This window comes from Chenopodium album, chromosome 23 (assembly GCF_948465745.1).
Source record: "Chenopodium album chromosome 23, dcCheAlbu1.1, whole genome shotgun sequence".
NCBI classification, from domain to species: Eukaryota; Viridiplantae; Streptophyta; class Magnoliopsida; order Caryophyllales; family Amaranthaceae; genus Chenopodium; species Chenopodium album.
The window spans coordinates 34,489,764-34,505,715 of record NC_137856.1 but is presented as its reverse complement, the minus strand read 5'-3'; the positions used below and the strand labels follow the sequence as shown (position 1 = coordinate 34,505,715).

The 15,952-nt window shown below is 33.7% G+C and overlaps 4 protein-coding genes across 4 annotated transcripts; 3 read left to right on the top strand and 1 right to left on the bottom strand.

Annotated features, from left to right (window-relative positions):
* Nucleotides 1-177: 177 nt before the first annotated feature.
* Nucleotides 178-4,390, top strand: LOC145608320 (uncharacterized). Its single transcript, XM_081663937.1, has 3 exons — nucleotides 178-1,107; nucleotides 3,748-3,824; nucleotides 3,924-4,390. The coding sequence occupies exons 1-3, from the start codon at nucleotides 349-351 to the stop codon at nucleotides 4,072-4,074; spliced, it is 987 nt and encodes a 328-aa protein (XP_081520063.1). The 5' UTR covers nucleotides 178-348; the 3' UTR covers nucleotides 4,075-4,390.
* Nucleotides 4,391-5,331: 941 nt separating this feature from the next.
* LOC145608624 (transcription termination factor MTERF8, chloroplastic-like) lies at nucleotides 5,332-8,978 on the top strand. The gene is made up of 2 exons (XM_081664238.1): nucleotides 5,332-5,658; nucleotides 5,754-8,978. Exons 1-2 carry the CDS (start codon nucleotides 5,439-5,441, stop codon nucleotides 7,055-7,057), a joined length of 1,524 nt encoding a protein of 507 aa, XP_081520364.1. The 5' UTR covers nucleotides 5,332-5,438; the 3' UTR covers nucleotides 7,058-8,978.
* A 1,346-nt stretch (nucleotides 8,979-10,324) lies between these two features.
* LOC145606607 (putative indole-3-pyruvate monooxygenase YUCCA10) lies at nucleotides 10,325-12,315 on the top strand. The gene is made up of 4 exons (XM_081662399.1): nucleotides 10,325-10,936; nucleotides 11,040-11,273; nucleotides 11,836-11,958; nucleotides 12,124-12,315. The coding sequence occupies exons 1-4, from the start codon at nucleotides 10,325-10,327 to the stop codon at nucleotides 12,313-12,315; spliced, it is 1,161 nt and encodes a 386-aa protein (XP_081518525.1).
* A 260-nt stretch (nucleotides 12,316-12,575) lies between these two features.
* LOC145608859 (ribosome-binding factor PSRP1, chloroplastic) lies at nucleotides 12,576-15,300 on the bottom strand. Its single transcript, XM_081664454.1, has 5 exons — nucleotides 14,941-15,300; nucleotides 13,706-13,849; nucleotides 13,344-13,619; nucleotides 13,048-13,156; nucleotides 12,576-12,955 (listed from the first exon to the last, which is right to left on the bottom strand). Exons 1-5 carry the CDS (start codon nucleotides 15,193-15,195, stop codon nucleotides 12,828-12,830), a joined length of 912 nt encoding a protein of 303 aa, XP_081520580.1. The 5' UTR covers nucleotides 15,196-15,300; the 3' UTR covers nucleotides 12,576-12,827.
* Nucleotides 15,301-15,952: the final 652 nt, after the last annotated feature.

Genomic DNA, 15,952 nt, shown 5'->3' with positions numbered 1-15,952 from the left:
CCAAAATCCAATGGACAGCCTAAATTTATCAATGGACTATAATTGGGCACTATCCAATAAACATATGAGTACCAAAGAGGCCCAAATCTCAAAAGATATTTTCTTTAAAACAAAATTAAATTACAAAAGAAAAAAAAACAAAATAAAAATGAAGTGGTTTATGCTATTGTAGTAAATTTGTGTTTCACTTTCATGTCTGAAACACTCTGATGTTTCACCTGAAACTCTGAAAACCAAAGGAGAGAGAAACAGAAAGAGAAAATCCCCAGAAAACAACAATCCCTCAAAAATTCAATTCTTTTAATTTAATTATTTTATTTTTTAATTCTGTAATTAAAATTCAAAGACATGATCTCAACATCAAGCTCAAACTGGTTAGACCGGCTCCGGTCATCTAGAGGTTTTCCGACCGGCGAAGAACCGGATCTCGACCGGTTCCTGTCTTCCTCAAGTTCCGGTTCAGCTCCAACCGCCGATTCAGCAACTCACTCCGACTCGACTCAGTCACACGCGCCGCTGATTCCGGCCCGTTCGAGGAGAGAGAAACCGCCGGATTCCGCCGGAGAATTCGCCGGAGTTTTATGTGGGTTATTTAATATGGGTGGAGAATCTTCCAGAACTTTCTCGAAGAAGAGTTCTCGGAAGCAGGCAAACCCTAGGTTTTGTGGGGCGAGTTCGGAGAGCGAGCTTCCGAGTGGACCCAGTTCGTCGGATGATTTGAGGAGGGAGAAGAGTGATAATGGTGGGTTCGTATCGAGCGGCGATAACAGTTTGAATGATAATAGTAATGTTAGGGTTGATGAAGTGAAATTTGATGGTGATGTTGTGGAAGAAGTAATTGTCTTGAAATCGTACTCGAGAAGTGAAGTTACAATAATTGATACGAGTTTTGATGAATGGAAAACGGATAAATGGGTATTCAGGAAAAATGATGAGTGGAAAATCAAAGATAAGAGGAGTAAATTTAAATCAAGGGTTTCAGGTGGGAAGAAGAGGAATTTGTTGGTTGATAATTTGGGGGGTGATAGTAAATTTGATGATGATCAGCTGAATAAGAAGAACAAGATGATTGTGAAGGAAGATGATAAATTGTTGCAACCAAATAAAGTAAGGAAATTAATAGTAGTAATGTTGACAATAATTAATTAATGGGTTTGTTTGATTTTCTTGCAAGTTTGAAAAAAGGGTTTTGCTTTACATGGAATAATGATAATGATTGGGTTGTTTTTTTTTGGGTATTTATTCTGTTTTAGGTGATTTTGATGGTGTTTTCTTACTTGAATCTCAATATTTCATGTTCAAGATGAACTGAAAATTGTTGGGGTTGTAGTTTTTCTTGGTTTTAGCTTGGAATTAGGTAGGAATTGTGAATTGTTTCGAGTTTTTGGTTCGATTTTCATGATTGAGTTTGAACCTGTTGCCGAACTCTGAAGTTATATCTTGACTGGTTTATGTGTATGAAATCCAGTGTAGTAGTAGCTTGTGGTAGATTTGAACTAAGTACGTACTATAACTTACATTAACATTGGTTAGTTTCTGAATTTCTATCATCTAGGAATTATGCATCATGTATATATGATAAGTCTAGATCAATAAATGTTTGTGTACAGCTTTGTTTCAACTCTGTGATTGCCACTACTTTTGGCTTTGAAGAAGTTGTCAGTGCTTTATTAATGTGCTTGTATATGGTGTTTGTATATCAGTATATGTGGTTGAGTGCCGGCCTTTCTATTAAGAGTATGAAGATCTGCACTTATTTTCAGATAGCCTAAGAGAATCTCATCATAGCATTATTTGCTGACATTTTTAGGGTCATGTACTATTCATTTTCACGACTGTGGGTTTGCCATACCGTGCTTGTTTTTAGAAACTTTAAGCACCAATCCAAATGTGTAACCTCTAAATTTTATGATAGGGCGCGCTCTTTTGAAGTTTGTTGTAGGATCTTGCTGAAAACTCTGTATTTCTTGCTCCTATTTGCTGCATCGTTGCTAACTGTTTGGATGTTGATTTGGTACTCTGGTGGTTGTGAACTAGGGTTTGCTTGTTTTTTCTGATAGGATGTAGGGCAAGTGAGGGTTGGCTTTACACTAGAAATGTTTGTAGTTCCTGACTGTGGAAAAGGTGTTCATTGTTTTGCTCTGAATGTATTATTGGTTGTTGCTGATTTGGTCTTTTATTTGAGGAGAATGCTTCAAATTTATGTCTTGATAGGTTACTTATTTATTTGTAGTGAATAAGCTGCATTACTCTAGTTTTTCCAGCTATTTTATGAGTACAGTGTTGTGAATTTGACATAAAATTCTGAAGAATATTTTGTTTCTTGGAGTCATAGTGAATAATCTAGGATGACTGATTCGTCTTCCTATTCTAAGTTTATGGTGAATTGTGAAAACAGGTGAGAAAGAATAGATCGAGTAACCGGGAACTCAACACATTATGTTTTTAGCCAAAGAGAAACCTTATCCTAGTTCCATTTCTTTTGGCTTTGTTTTAAACTAATTGTCATGCTAGCAAATGCTTCAGATTTTCATTTTTGTACTAGTATTAATCTGCTTTAGCTTCAGGTGAGTATAAAATTTTCTGCATGTATGCTAGCAGTTTGCACTACTACTCTACTAGCATGCTATTTACAAGGCATGGTTTTGTAAATATGCCTGAACTTGTGCAGAAATCTGGGCAGCTTGAAATCCGTTTGTTTTGGAAACTAAGCTGGAAGTCTGAGAAGCATAGCCATTTTACTAGTTTATATTAGTGTACCATAGAAAAGAAAAAATACATCCGATTCCGTTCTTGGGATTTAATTTTACAAGGGTAGCTTGTAGTTGAGGTTTCAACCAGGTTTCATGTCAATGCAGTTAACAGTCACTTTCTGCACCTGGTTTAACACCAATGCAACCATCATGAGCTAATCTTTGCTGTAATTTCCTTGTTTCTCACATTAGAACCCCGTGTTTAGCATACAAGAGACCTAATGAACGCATTTTAAACGTATGATAGTATTGCTAATATTTTTTGAAGACTTGGAGAGTAGCTTTTATGGTTTCATGCTGAGTGGCCTTCTGAATCAGTTTGTTTGGAGATTCAGTAACATTCATTTGTATGCAGTTAATTGGTGTATCTATCGTTTGATTCTATGATGCTGATCCTCGAAATAATTGCTCTACATTTCCATTCTTACTGGTGGCCTGTTATAATTTCACTCTGATGCAAACATGAGGGCGCTACTCACTCATTTGCACATTAATGTGTTTTTCTTTTGTTTTCTGTTCTTTTTCCTGATCAACTTATGAACAAGATCTATGTTGTTCATAAGCACTTTCTTGTCTTTCTGTCTTGTCAGTGTGTTAGATGCTGTTGCTTATCACTTCTACATAAAATCTTTAGTTAAAGATTTTTGTTTCTTATTTTAGGTGTATTTTGGTCAGCATGTTTTTCTAGGAACTGTTATTTTATGCGAATTAACCCAGTAACAAACACTTCATCTTGTTGACTTTCCTTCCTTGGTCAAAAATGGCTGCAACAGCCTCCAGTGAGTATCTCTAGGTTGTTTGATGGAATTACTATGCTTAATCCGTATTAATTAAATAAGGAGTGATTAGTTGCGTAAATATATTATTACCGAATGGGTGTTTCACTAGTGTTTATACTGAATATTGTCGAAAATGTATCATTTTGTGTTGTTGTTACTTATTTTGCTGTATAAATGACAACATTTTTCTCTGTGGTTTCTATTATTTCATGCAGGTACAACCCCAGAATGACAAAGAAAGAAGACCTACACAGGAGAGAGAAAATTTTCCTGGCAAAGTATCTCAAAGGAGGCAAGTTTGTTTTGGCAACACAAATTTTGTTGATCATAATTCGAAAATTTTCTACATAGCACTTTGTTAAGCATATGTTCTATGACCTTTATCCTTCAGGTTCCCTTGCCCAAGACCACCCAAGAAAACCAGAAAAGAAGACTCACCAGTGATCCTCCTAAAGTCGATTCCATCAAACGATACTAATGCAGCCATAAAAGCAGGCAAATGCTTTCAAAAGAAGCGCCCTAAACAGATGAAGATCGTATAAACATTGAAGGAATATGGAATACATACCGATAATCAACTAATTTTATTCAATGCCAATTGGCATAGCAACGCGTATGCGAGGTAATGTAGAGTTTAGAGGACGAATTCGTCCCATCCTGAAGATATATCAACATCTGCTGCTCTATCTGAACTTAAATTGAAAGATGGATTGTGTGGTCATATTCGACTTACCAATCCCGATCTATGTGCTTCTTGTACGGTAGACTGTAAATTGTACTGCAATTTTGTTGTATTGATGTTACTATAAATTTTTACCCATCATTTAATATCAGATCTCAATTTTTTTGGTCTTGATACATTTTCTATACCATTGTGAACAAAACGGCCTAATGTTTGGTTAGATGATATTCATGTCATTTTCTCAACATTATAACATATTGGTTGCTTTTTCTGATGTTCTTGTCTTGATTTGAACTATTAAGTGTCATATGATTATGATGTGTTATCGTTTGATTAACATAGTGAGTTGTCACTTTTCTCTAAATATTAGAATAAAATTTCAACTATATTAATTAGATATTTATATTGTAATGATATAATTTACGCAAAATAATGACTTATTGAATTTAAATTACACTCTATGTGCTTAATGAAAAACAAGATGGTCAAATAAGATCATCTGAAAATCGAGCAATATCTTACTATTTTGAAGATTTTGTTAGCCTCATAGGTGGAAGTTTAATCGTCAAAGTTTAATCTCAATTTTTCAAAATAATTGTAATATACTTTAGTTTAACTTTGAATATTAATATACTACGTATTTAATTATTTATGAAAATTAATATATACTTCCTTCGTTTTCTTATACTTGCAACAATTTGACTTTTACACTATTCATGTACTCCACTTTGACTAGTTTTGACGATTTATAGCTAAGAAAAAATATAGTCATGTGTGATCTTGTTAGATTCGTCTCGTTTTATACTATTTTAATATCTAACATTTATATTTTTTTACATATTGCTAATTAAAAATATAAACGATTGAAATAATGTATCGGCAAGCGTGAAAAGAGAAGTGTTGTAAGTAAAAAAACAGAGGAAGTACTTCGTATTGAATTGAGAGTTTGAGATGAATACAAATAATTGTTAGTCTTTAATAGGTTTAGTTCGATAAAGCCATAATTTAAAGTGTAACCATTATATCGCAATTCGCAAGGTCTCGCAACCCCGAGATAATATAAAATGTCCAAATGGGCTAACGGACACTTTTTGAGAAAAAGAAAAGATTAGGGAGAGAGATTGGCGCCAAGTACATCTCAAAGTCTCAAACCAATTATAGGTTCATACTTCATAAAAATTCAAATCACAAGATTTTACAATCTCAAAAGAAGAACGTTGAAAGATGATTACTTTGATGTCATCATATTCTTTTTATCCTCAATTATTAAGCTTTTCTCCTCAACTTCCTTTTTACGCAACTCATACTTCTCCTCATCTTTGCTTTTCTGGGTTATTTGGTGGAAATAATCGAGCTTTCTTGTTGCCAATTTCAATTCAGAATTCCAGAAATGTGTTTATTTTAAGCAAATCCAGTAAACAAAGTGGTAATCTCACTGAAATTGGTATGTACTTCTCTTAGCCCTTTTATCAAACATGTTATCTGCATTGTTATAGCGAACCAGCTTTTCATATGATAATGGGTTTTTTGTGTTTTTAGGACATCTCTTTTCAGTTTTCCAAGTTCTGGGTATTGATGATAGAGTAGCTAATGATATTATTGGGAGAAACCCGGGTTTGGAGGTTGTACCAGTTGAATTGATTCGCAGTCGTATTCGTGGGTTACAATCAGTTGGAGTGAATGAGGTTGTATTGTCTAAGTTGATTTCCAAACACCCAGATGTATTAACTGCTGAAGAAGCTGGTTTTTTGATAGAATTTATACATGATGGTTTAGGAAATAAGATTGAAAGTATTCAAATTGAGCGCCTTTTGCTTGGGGTTGAGCCTAGGTTTATTGGAGGATTTGATAAGAAGGTTGATTTGCTGCTTCAACATGGTATTCCTCAGGAAAAGATTGCATATATTCTCAATAATGTTAATCTTAGCAAGGCTTTTTGCCTTAAGTCATGTGAAGAGATTCAGAGAATGTTGACATTTTTGAGCCGTTTTGATGCTGTGAGTATCATTGCTAAGCGCCCTGCAATACTCAATTATGATTTGGATACTCAGTTGGTACCGCGAATTGGGTTTCTTCAACGGCTTAGTGGGGGAGATACAGATGCCGTTGGTGAAGTTCTGAATAGACTGCCTGCTATTGTAACCTATAGTGTGGAGCATCTGCAAGGTCATGTGGAGTTCTTCAGGTCATATGTTGGCCTAACTGATCTAGAAATCTTCAAGATAGTGCTTGTTTTCCCGAATGTGATGAGTACCAGCAAACAGCGGAAATTGCAGCCCAGGATTGATCTTTTGAAGGAATGTGGATTGGATTCAGGAGAGATTTATCGGTTTCTTATTAAAGCGCCTTTGTTTCTTGGCCTTTCTTTCGAGAAGAACCTCTCTCACAAGCTGGCAATGCTGGTAAAGATTGGTTATGGCCATAGGACCAAAGATCTTGCTATGGCAATGGGGGCTGTGACAAGAACAAGCTCAGAGAATTTGCAAGAAGTCATTGCTTTATTTTTGAGCTACGGCTTTTCTTCTGAAGATATAGTTGCAATGAGCAAAAAGCATTTTCAGATACTGCAATACAATCCAAAGTCTTTAGAGAAGAAGATGGATTACTTGCTCATAGAGATGGATCGAGAAATAGGAGAGCTCATGTCTTTTCCTGCATTTCTGGGGTACAATCTTGATAACAGGATCAAGCATCGGTATGAACTGAAGAAGAAGCTTGTAGGCGACGAAATGTCTCTGAATAAGCTATTGAGTGTCTCCACTAAATCATTCTCCAAAACAAAGAAGCAGTTGGTCCAAGTTGGCTGCGATTTGGATGAAAAGGGCGCTGATGAGATAGAGTAAACGGTAAATGTATCATATTCTTGGTTCTTTCAAACTTTGACATTTATGAAATGAAATAATGATTATTGATGCCTTGTGTTCATTTGGAAATTGTATAACTCAACCCTTAAAACATTTTTATATAGCTCATACTTTCTTTTACAATGACAAAAAATCCGATATAACATGCACTGTATTCATAGCCACTCCCCAATCACTGTCAACTACGGAGTAGTTCTTTAGATTTAGTACAATAAAAAACGTATATTCCTTGATAAAATTTGGCTGCTGTTTGTGTACATATGTTGGTATCTATTTAAACTAATTCATGTCAGATCGTGGGAGTCCCTTTCTTCTAGCTGGTGGAAATTGACATTATTTTTCTAAGGTTGGACCTATGAAATATTCTTTGTCGGAGAGAAATGAAGAATTGGTTAGCCTAGTAGCTTACTAGTATCAGTTCAAGGACCCCATTCTTAAAGCTTTCAGGCAGCTCTAACAGTCGTAAGTCTCGTAACAACCTTGACTGATCTGTGTTTTTAGATTAAACAGAATGTGCTGCTCAAAGTGTGCAAAGTTGTCAAAACTCTGAACTTAGAAATCTTAATTAATGTGTGGCATAATTTTGTATGGTTCGTTCCAAGCTTTGTGAATTGTGATTCTAACTTCATGGTTTCAGATACTTGTTACTTTATGTACTAAGTATAACTTTGGGCTTTGTATATTGAAAGACAGATACATCTCTTTGTATGATAACTGGCATTTTACTGGAATATAATGATTATTGTACTCTCTTTTAATTCCTCCTTTTAACATTTCTTGCATAAAATAACAATTTATTTTACTGCACTTCCATGCTGGATTACCAAATAAAAATGTATATCGCCTGTAAAACTGCCTCCAAGAGACGTACAATCTAAACTGAATGCAGGTTTTTGTACTAGTATGGACTATGGAGTGGAGATATTGGGGTTGCCAAACCATCTTCTCAAGGCAAATGTACGTTCTCCCATTCTAAATGCAGAATGCTATCTATTGCCTACAATTATCCTTGAGCTCGACATGAAAACCCAGCAACACTTTGAGATGCTCTCGGCAATTTGGCATGCATAAGGGTTGTAAAGTCTTCGTATCTCAAATCAAAGCCACTACCCTGAATATGGGCAGATAGATCAGTAAGGCAGTGTTGTTTGTCAGAAACTGATGGGCAGATACTTTAGAGAGCCGTGCAGACCCTGGTGAATTTATTTCCGAATTAAGGTTACAAGTACACAGCAGATAAAATTTAGAATCTGTAGTAACAAGCTTGTACTCATTTGTGAATTTCACCATGCGTCCTCAGCTCCTCACCATTGCAACAATAGACAGTCAGGTGACTCGGGTGCGTAGCTTTGCTTGTATATGCTATGATTTTGCAGTGTAAGACTGGTAGTAACATAAGCTAGAAATGGTTCTGGAATTATTGGAAAAGAAATGAGGATGTATTTTTTTTGACGGGAAGAAATGAGCATGTTTAAACATAACTAGTGTGTACCCCGGGCGTTGCACCGGGTTACTACTTCAAAACAAAAACGCCCGGGGTTACTACTTCAAAACAAAATGTAATACAAAATTCCATTGTTGAAGATATTACATTTCCATTGTTTATGAATTGTTGAGGCTATTCCTCTTTATTTTTTTTTTTTCAGGCTACATATTTATTTTTTTTGTGCTTACTTATACATTTATTTTTGTGTATATAGAGAACATAAATTGGCCGTGGCTCAGATGGTAAGGTGTGTGATCTTGTAACCATGAGATACAATGTTCAAACCTTGTGGGATTTTTTTTCCGTTTATGAGGTTATAGCGAGGCCTACTGACACCTCATTATAATAGCCGTTTAGAATTTTAATTGTTTTACATTTAGTGATAAGTGTATACAAGGGTATTTTTATTTGCTCATCTATCTAATTATTCTTCATTTGAAGAAATTTAATCGAAAATATAAATGAAGATACTAACCTAACTAATTATTTCTCATCTCTTTGTACTGATAACCAATGTGCAATCTCTATATACAAATAATAATTTAGAAATAGGCTTCTAATCATGAAACGAAGGGAGTACTAAAAAGGTGAAAACTAAAAAGTTTAGCCCCTAATTGTTGCCTTAACTCGATTAAATATTGACCCAATTGAATGTGAATATATTTATATGTATATCTAGAATATTGTATAATTAGATTTTCAGAGATATTCCTTGATATAAGCCTTGTATGAAACTAACATTTTGTGTATATAACGAAGCTTAGCTTCTCAATCAATGCAAATCAAACTTACTTAAAAGGCATATATATAGGTAATTTTTAGTTATTATACAATCACAAAAAGGTAATGGGATGCAAATCATGCAATCAATTCAAGTTTATATGCCTAATACATAAGATTGAGAAAGTTTGATTATACAATATTCTAGTTCTCAAATTTAATGACCCCTTTATACATGGAAACACAAGGCAATGATTGTGCCAATGCATTAATTAGTAATAGCAATATTCAAGGCTACGGATAATACTCCGTATTATAATTTCCTTTGTAACATCAAAACTATTTGAAGTAAAAAATTATGGAAAGGAGTAAAAAATTAATAGAGAAAATAAAAGATGCATATTTGCCTTTTGATGATTTTTGTCCTAAACTTAGAACTTTATAATACGTAAATAAGAGGTAAGAGATTTAGAATATATGTAATATTCCGATATTTAGAAGGACGTTAGCTGTTAGGAAATAAATCAAAGTAGATAATTAAAATGTTGAGTATTTAATTTTTACAAAATAAATTTTTATGTAAACTTCTGTTCATGTTTAATATAGGAGGATTACTTGTTTTCTTATTTTTTTTCCCCACATCTTAGTAAGTTATACTGATAAATGACATAATCTTAGGCTGCCAATTTTATTATTTTATTATCAATAACACCACATGCCAATGTAGTTCCCTTCTAAAAGATACCAAATTCATCATTATTTAAAATCAAATTACTAAGTTTTACCAAAATTAATTGTCATATTCCATAAGAAGATTTTCTTTAAATTTTGGACAATCTTACAACACCCCTATATATATTCTATACAACTTGGAGTATTAATCCCAAATACACTATATAATCATCAATTCATTCTAGAGTCAAAGAAATAACCAGTTCAAAGTCCAATATCTTCATTTGAATTTCTATCTTTCAATTCAATCAATTCCTTTAAATTTCTCTCTTCGGATTTTCTTTCAAAGAGAAATCTAACAAATTTTTATGGAAGAAACAATAGTCCTTATAGTAGGGGCAGGACCTGCAGGACTTGGCATTGCTGCATGCTTAACCAAAAAATCAATTCCCTACATTATTCTTGAAAAGGAAGATTGTTGTGCTTCTCTTTGGAAGAAACGTGCATATGATCGATGCCACCTTCATCTAGCAAAAGAATTTTGCTCATTACCCTTTAAGCCCCATGCACCACAAGCTAATAAATACATGGGCAAGGATGATTTTATAGAATATATTGATGAATATGTTTCAGACTTCGATATTAGACCGCGCTACAATCACTCAGTTGAATCTGCATCTTTTGACGAAGCTACGGGCAAGTGGCTAGTTGAAGCTAGGGATATCTTAGTTAAGGCGAACAAAATATTTGTTGCAAGTTTTTTGGTTGTTGCAACAGGTGAAAATGGCAAGAGTTATATACCTGATATCCCTGGATTAAAGGATTTTAAGGGAGATATCATGCATTCTAGTGAATATAAGTGTGGTCGTGAGTTTCAGGATAAGGATGTTTTGGTTGTTGGATGTGGTAATTCTGGGATGGAAATAAGTTATGATTTATGTAATTCAGGAGCCAACACTTCAATTGTTATTAGAAATCCGGTTAGACTTTTTAATTCTTATCTATTGAATCCATTATATTTATGATACAAAAAAGAGTAGTTATGTAGGAAGTAGTAAGCTAATCCTTTATTCATTCATGTAGGTTCATGTAGTTGCAAGAGAAATGATTTTTGTCGGCATGCATTTGATAAAATACTTCTCCGTATCAACGGTGGATGCTATAGTCACTTTTGCTAGCAAATTGAAGTATGGAAACTTGTCCAAGCATGGGATTTATCGACCAAATGAAGGTCCTTTTTTTCTGAAGGCAACCAAAGGAAGAAGCCCAGTTCTTGACGTGGGAACTGTTGCCAAAATTCAATCTAGGGACATTAAGGTAAAGTTTCTACTTTTATAATATTTATTTATTACTTACAATTTTTGTAGGAATTTTTTTAAATTTTTTTTTTTAATAGAGGAAATTATTTATATTTATTACAAGAGGAAAGAAAATCGTAAGTAATAAATAAATATATTTATATTTCTAACATTGCAGTGCACCCATAATATTTTTGTTTATTCCCTTAAAAAAAAATATATTTTTGTTTACTTGAAGACAAATTAACAATTCAAAAATGCACTTAATTTTTACGGTAAATGTGTCCGGCTTGTATATTTCGAAATCCTACGGTCCTACCTACGAAAGTACGAAGTATTTCATTACCCTTTTTTTTTTTTTTTTTTTTTTTTTTGATGGAGTACGAAGTATAACAAAGAGTCAAAGATTCTACTGTATTGTTTTATATCTTTTGCATTGCTAATTTCGTCATGCTCATACCCTAGATTAAATCTTTATTTTCATATAGATCCAAGTGGCCATAGAATATACTTGTAACATTCGATTTTTAATATGAATTAATTAATTATTTTAATTCTTTTCTTAATTGTTAAATTTATAGGTTTTACCGGGAATTTCAAGAATTAATAAGACCAAAGTTGTATTTGAAGATAAAGTTGAATTACCCTTTGACGCAATTATATTTGCAACTGGCTTTAAAAGCATAGCATGTGATTGGTTAAAGGTATGTACAATATATATATAACCTTACATTTATGTGACTACTCTCTTAATACGAGTCTTATCTTTGTATTTATGAAAGTTTTATTCAAAGCTCATCCAAAGTATATATTATATAGGGTATTATTTTGGCATGAACAATTTATCAAACTGTATTTTTTTTTTGCAGGATTATGATTATATACTTAAAAGTGACGGATTTCCAAAAAATCGATTCCCCAATCATTGGAAAGGAAAGAATAACTTATATTGTGCCGGATTATCAAGAATGGGAATACAAGGTGCATCAAAGGATGCCATCGTGATTACCAACGATATTGAGATGGTTTTGAGAGCTATGATTGCCCCTAAACAATACTAGTATTAAGCTTTTTGAATAAATACTACAGTAGTATTAAGCTATCACATAATTGTATTAGTTGTTCATGCTCTGAAATAATATATCCAAATTATTTTAAATTTCATGTGATTGTCTATGAATATTCATCGTCTTAGTTATGTTTTCGTTAGTTATATCCAAGAAAATTAATCAACTCCAAAGTATATAGATCACCTTCTTGACAATGATACATGCAGAGTTGTAGCCAACAGAATAGACAGTGAACATACTGAACAAACAAGTATAAATAGCTAATTCATGCATTTACAAGATTGTCTAACATGTATAGTGTTTCTATACATACATAGCAGTATAGCACCGCGACAAACAGGTCATCCAAAAAGAGGAGGATAATCACAACTGGAGATTCTCTAATATCCAAAATCTTCTCCATGGATTCCACATTCTGATTTTCAAACCCTGATTGTTTATACAGTCAAACAAAAAAACCGAGTTCTTTAAGGTAATTAGTGCCCAAGACTAGCAACCTCAGCCTATTCTGCGAAGGAGGGTTGTTTGTCGGTTTGAACTTGCAAAGGATCCAACTTCTCTGTTTTCCCGTCCTTAGGAACAATAAGCCCATATCCTCCCTCTTTCCTTTTGTATAAAATGTTAATTTCACCTGTGTGAAAAACATGCCCAAAATTACAAAATTGGCAGGGAAACATTTAAGACAAGCAGTGAGCTAAAGAGTAAAGTGCCAAGGTTGGTTACCAGTTTCTTCATTTCGGAAAGCATAGAAGTCATGATCAACATTTTCGAGCTGTTCAACAGCTTCTGTTACTGTAAGGGGTGGCATGTCAAAGTACTTTGTACGAACCACCTGATGGAAAAAGTTCAAAGATAAAAATAAAGACAGAGAAAATCTGATAAGCACAAAGTAAGCGTTAAGAAAACATGATATGCACAAGTTAAGCGTTAAGAAAACATGATATGCAGATGAATATCAGGTCAGTAAGATTAAGAATGGCATGCCATGAAATAAAGCTTAGCATGTGCATCAAACCAACCTCTTCAATAAAGTCATCATCTTCAACAGAAACAGGAGAAGGAGCTGTTTCCAATTCTTCCTCCAAGATTTCTTCTCTACTAATTCTTATTGGCTCAGGCTCCCTCACCTTTGAGCGATTGTAGCCTTTCATATGTCGACCATGGTCAGATACTTTGTCCTTAACCTTCCTCAATTTCCTTTGAATAATCGAAGAGACCAAATCAATACTTCCGTAGAGACTTTCAGCATCTTCCTCAGCTCGAATTACTCCATGCCTCTTGGTAAACAAGGTGACCTAAACACAAATTCTTTCTATAAGAATATTACTCATGTAAAGCATATAGAGAAACAACATGAAACCAAGAGGGTGAAATATAGTACCTCACATCTCCTTAGTTTAGGTCCTTTACCAAGCTGTCCACCTCTAGCAGACAAACGCACATCCACTTCCCTCACCAAATGGCTATGCTTCGCGACAGCTTTACCAACCTTTTCTTCCACATAGCTTCGAACATTATCAGGTAACTGCAACACGAAAATGCAGGATCAAATTTCCATTACAACATCACAACGGTCTAAAATCTTCATCTGTTTATAATACATCATCACAACGTCAGTCTAAAATCTTCATCTGTTTATTGACATCAACATTTTGACTCAAGTTTCCCATAGGATTAGTAAATGTAGTTACTAAATGGAGAGTGAATACGTAGTGAGTACAAAACAACATTCTTTCTATCACCCTCCATTCCCTAGTAGTCTATTTCAGAAATTTATACCATACTAAGATTCAAATTAGTACATGAAATAGGATCTATGCATACAAAAAGGCATTCAATCAGCTCCCACAAGGCCACAAGTGCTGAAACTCCAACACATTTGATTAATAAGCTACATAATAGAGAATTGAGATAATCAATAGTAGCTAAGACTTCATATTTTAATGGGGCCATAATTTAAGTATACTAATAAAAAAAAATATAGTACTGCTTATACCTTATCAATTATCCTTCACTAATTAAAATTTAACATCCCCACCTCTTTCAAGTTAGACTTTGTGTTAGATTACTTGCTAAGAAACACAGAAAGTAGCATAAATATAATCATTTTATCTGAAATACAAGAGCAGCTTGAATGCAAAATGAATAGCTAAACAAAATTGAGCTGCTCAAGTGTTTATACTCATAAATGCATCACAAATATAATTATACTTAGTACAATGCAAAATAACCAATATATTGAAATGAACACTACTAACAATCTCAACAATCACATTAAATTAGAATTTAGTACCTAAAGGCTAAAACAAAAATCAATTCAAGAGCAATCTCATAGCATAAACGTTCATCATACTCAAAATTGACACTACATGCCTTTAATTTTGAAGATTGCACACACAAATTTAGATAAATCCCAGCAAATTACATTAGATTTATCAAATTTTGAACTTTTCAGACTACATATTAAGCAATTTCTCAAATTTTTGGCATAAAAACAGCATGAAACAACCATAATCAACCCAGATATCCAAACAATCAAATATTCAAAACCCACCCCAAAAAATCACAGAAATTACAAAGAGAAATTCAAGAAATTGAAAGGAAATCAGAAAAAACCTCAATATTACGGCCCTGAAGAATAAGTTTAACAGAAGAAAGAGGACCATCCCATGACATACAAACAACATTAGGCTTATTTCTGCTGATTTGAACACTCTTAATTGCAACAATAAGTCCAAAAGAAGAAGGATTAGTGAAAGTTGAACGAAGGGAAGATAGATTAGTGGGTGTTAATGATAAATTAATGGAATTGGAGAGAGAGTTTGAGAGCTTTGGATTCATATTAATGGCGGAAGCACACAAAGTTGCCATCTTTTTTATATTTTCTGGGAAATCAAAGTTGAGATTTTTTTGATGAGTTGCAGAAATTGAGTATAGTACAGAGTAGTGATTAGTGAGTGAGGTTGGAAGATTGAAGAAAGAGGGGGTTGACGTGGCATATTATCCGGAATTATGTCCAAATTCTTGAATCCGAAAAAAAACGGTGGGTTGTGTGTGGGACCCACTGACCCGTGAATAAAATTGATATAGAAAGACAGTCCACTTGGTCTTAAAATGTTCGTGCATATAGGATAAGGGATGGAGAATTTTTTTTTTTTTTTTTTTTTTTTTTTTTTTGGCAAATTAAAAAAAAAAAAAAAAAAAAGAGACATATGGATTGGACCACATTTTGAAAATAATTTTAAATCAAATGAGTATAATCTTGCCGTCAAAAAAAAAAAAAAAAGAGTACAATCTTGTTTGATCTTTGGTGTTTTTTCATTAAGGTCATTTGTATACATATGTGTATCTGAGTATCTTAGATCTAAAATGAAGAGCTATTTAAGTGCAAAAACTAAAAAAAGTTAGGTGGATTAGACATTTTGGGATAAATGTGACAAATTGGCCTCATAAGTTTAGTGCATGTTGTGGGATTTTAGTTAGTAATGTCAAAATGCACAAATTTGATGTTTTGTATGGAGAACTCATAGGTTGATTTGAAAAGGCCAATGAAAAGCTATACAGAGTAGGGCCTGTTCACATATACTGAAGTGAGCTGAACTTAACTGATTGGAGTTGAATTGAAGTG

Excerpts from the sequence above, each read along its gene's own strand:
- LOC145608320 (XM_081663937.1), top strand. The coding sequence starts at position 349 with ATGATCTCAACATCAAGCTCAAACTGGTTAGACCGGCTCCGGTCATCT. Across the intron at positions 1,108-3,747 it reads AATTGTTGCAACCAAATAAA|GTACAACCCCAGAATGACAA; the intron begins GTAAGGAAATTA and ends TATTTCATGCAG. Across the intron at positions 3,825-3,923 it reads GGCAAAGTATCTCAAAGGAG|GTTCCCTTGCCCAAGACCAC; the intron begins GCAAGTTTGTTT and ends TTTATCCTTCAG.
- LOC145608624 (XM_081664238.1), top strand. The coding sequence starts at position 5,439 with ATGATTACTTTGATGTCATCATATTCTTTTTATCCTCAATTATTAAGC. Across the intron at positions 5,659-5,753 it reads TGGTAATCTCACTGAAATTG|GACATCTCTTTTCAGTTTTC; the intron begins GTATGTACTTCT and ends TTGTGTTTTTAG.
- LOC145608859 (XM_081664454.1), bottom strand. The coding sequence starts at position 15,195 with ATGGCAACTTTGTGTGCTTCCGCCATTAATATGAATCCAAAGCTCTCA. Across the intron at positions 13,850-14,940 it reads TTCAGGGCCGTAATATTGAG|TTACCTGATAATGTTCGAAG; the intron begins GTTTTTTCTGAT and ends TTCGTGTTGCAG. Across the intron at positions 13,157-13,343 it reads ATGATGACTTTATTGAAGAG|GTGGTTCGTACAAAGTACTT; the intron begins GTTGGTTTGATG and ends TTTTTCCATCAG.
- LOC145606607 (XM_081662399.1), top strand. The coding sequence starts at position 10,325 with ATGGAAGAAACAATAGTCCTTATAGTAGGGGCAGGACCTGCAGGACTT. Across the intron at positions 10,937-11,039 it reads CAATTGTTATTAGAAATCCG|GTTCATGTAGTTGCAAGAGA; the intron begins GTTAGACTTTTT and ends TCATTCATGTAG. Across the intron at positions 11,274-11,835 it reads TTCAATCTAGGGACATTAAG|GTTTTACCGGGAATTTCAAG; the intron begins GTAAAGTTTCTA and ends TTAAATTTATAG.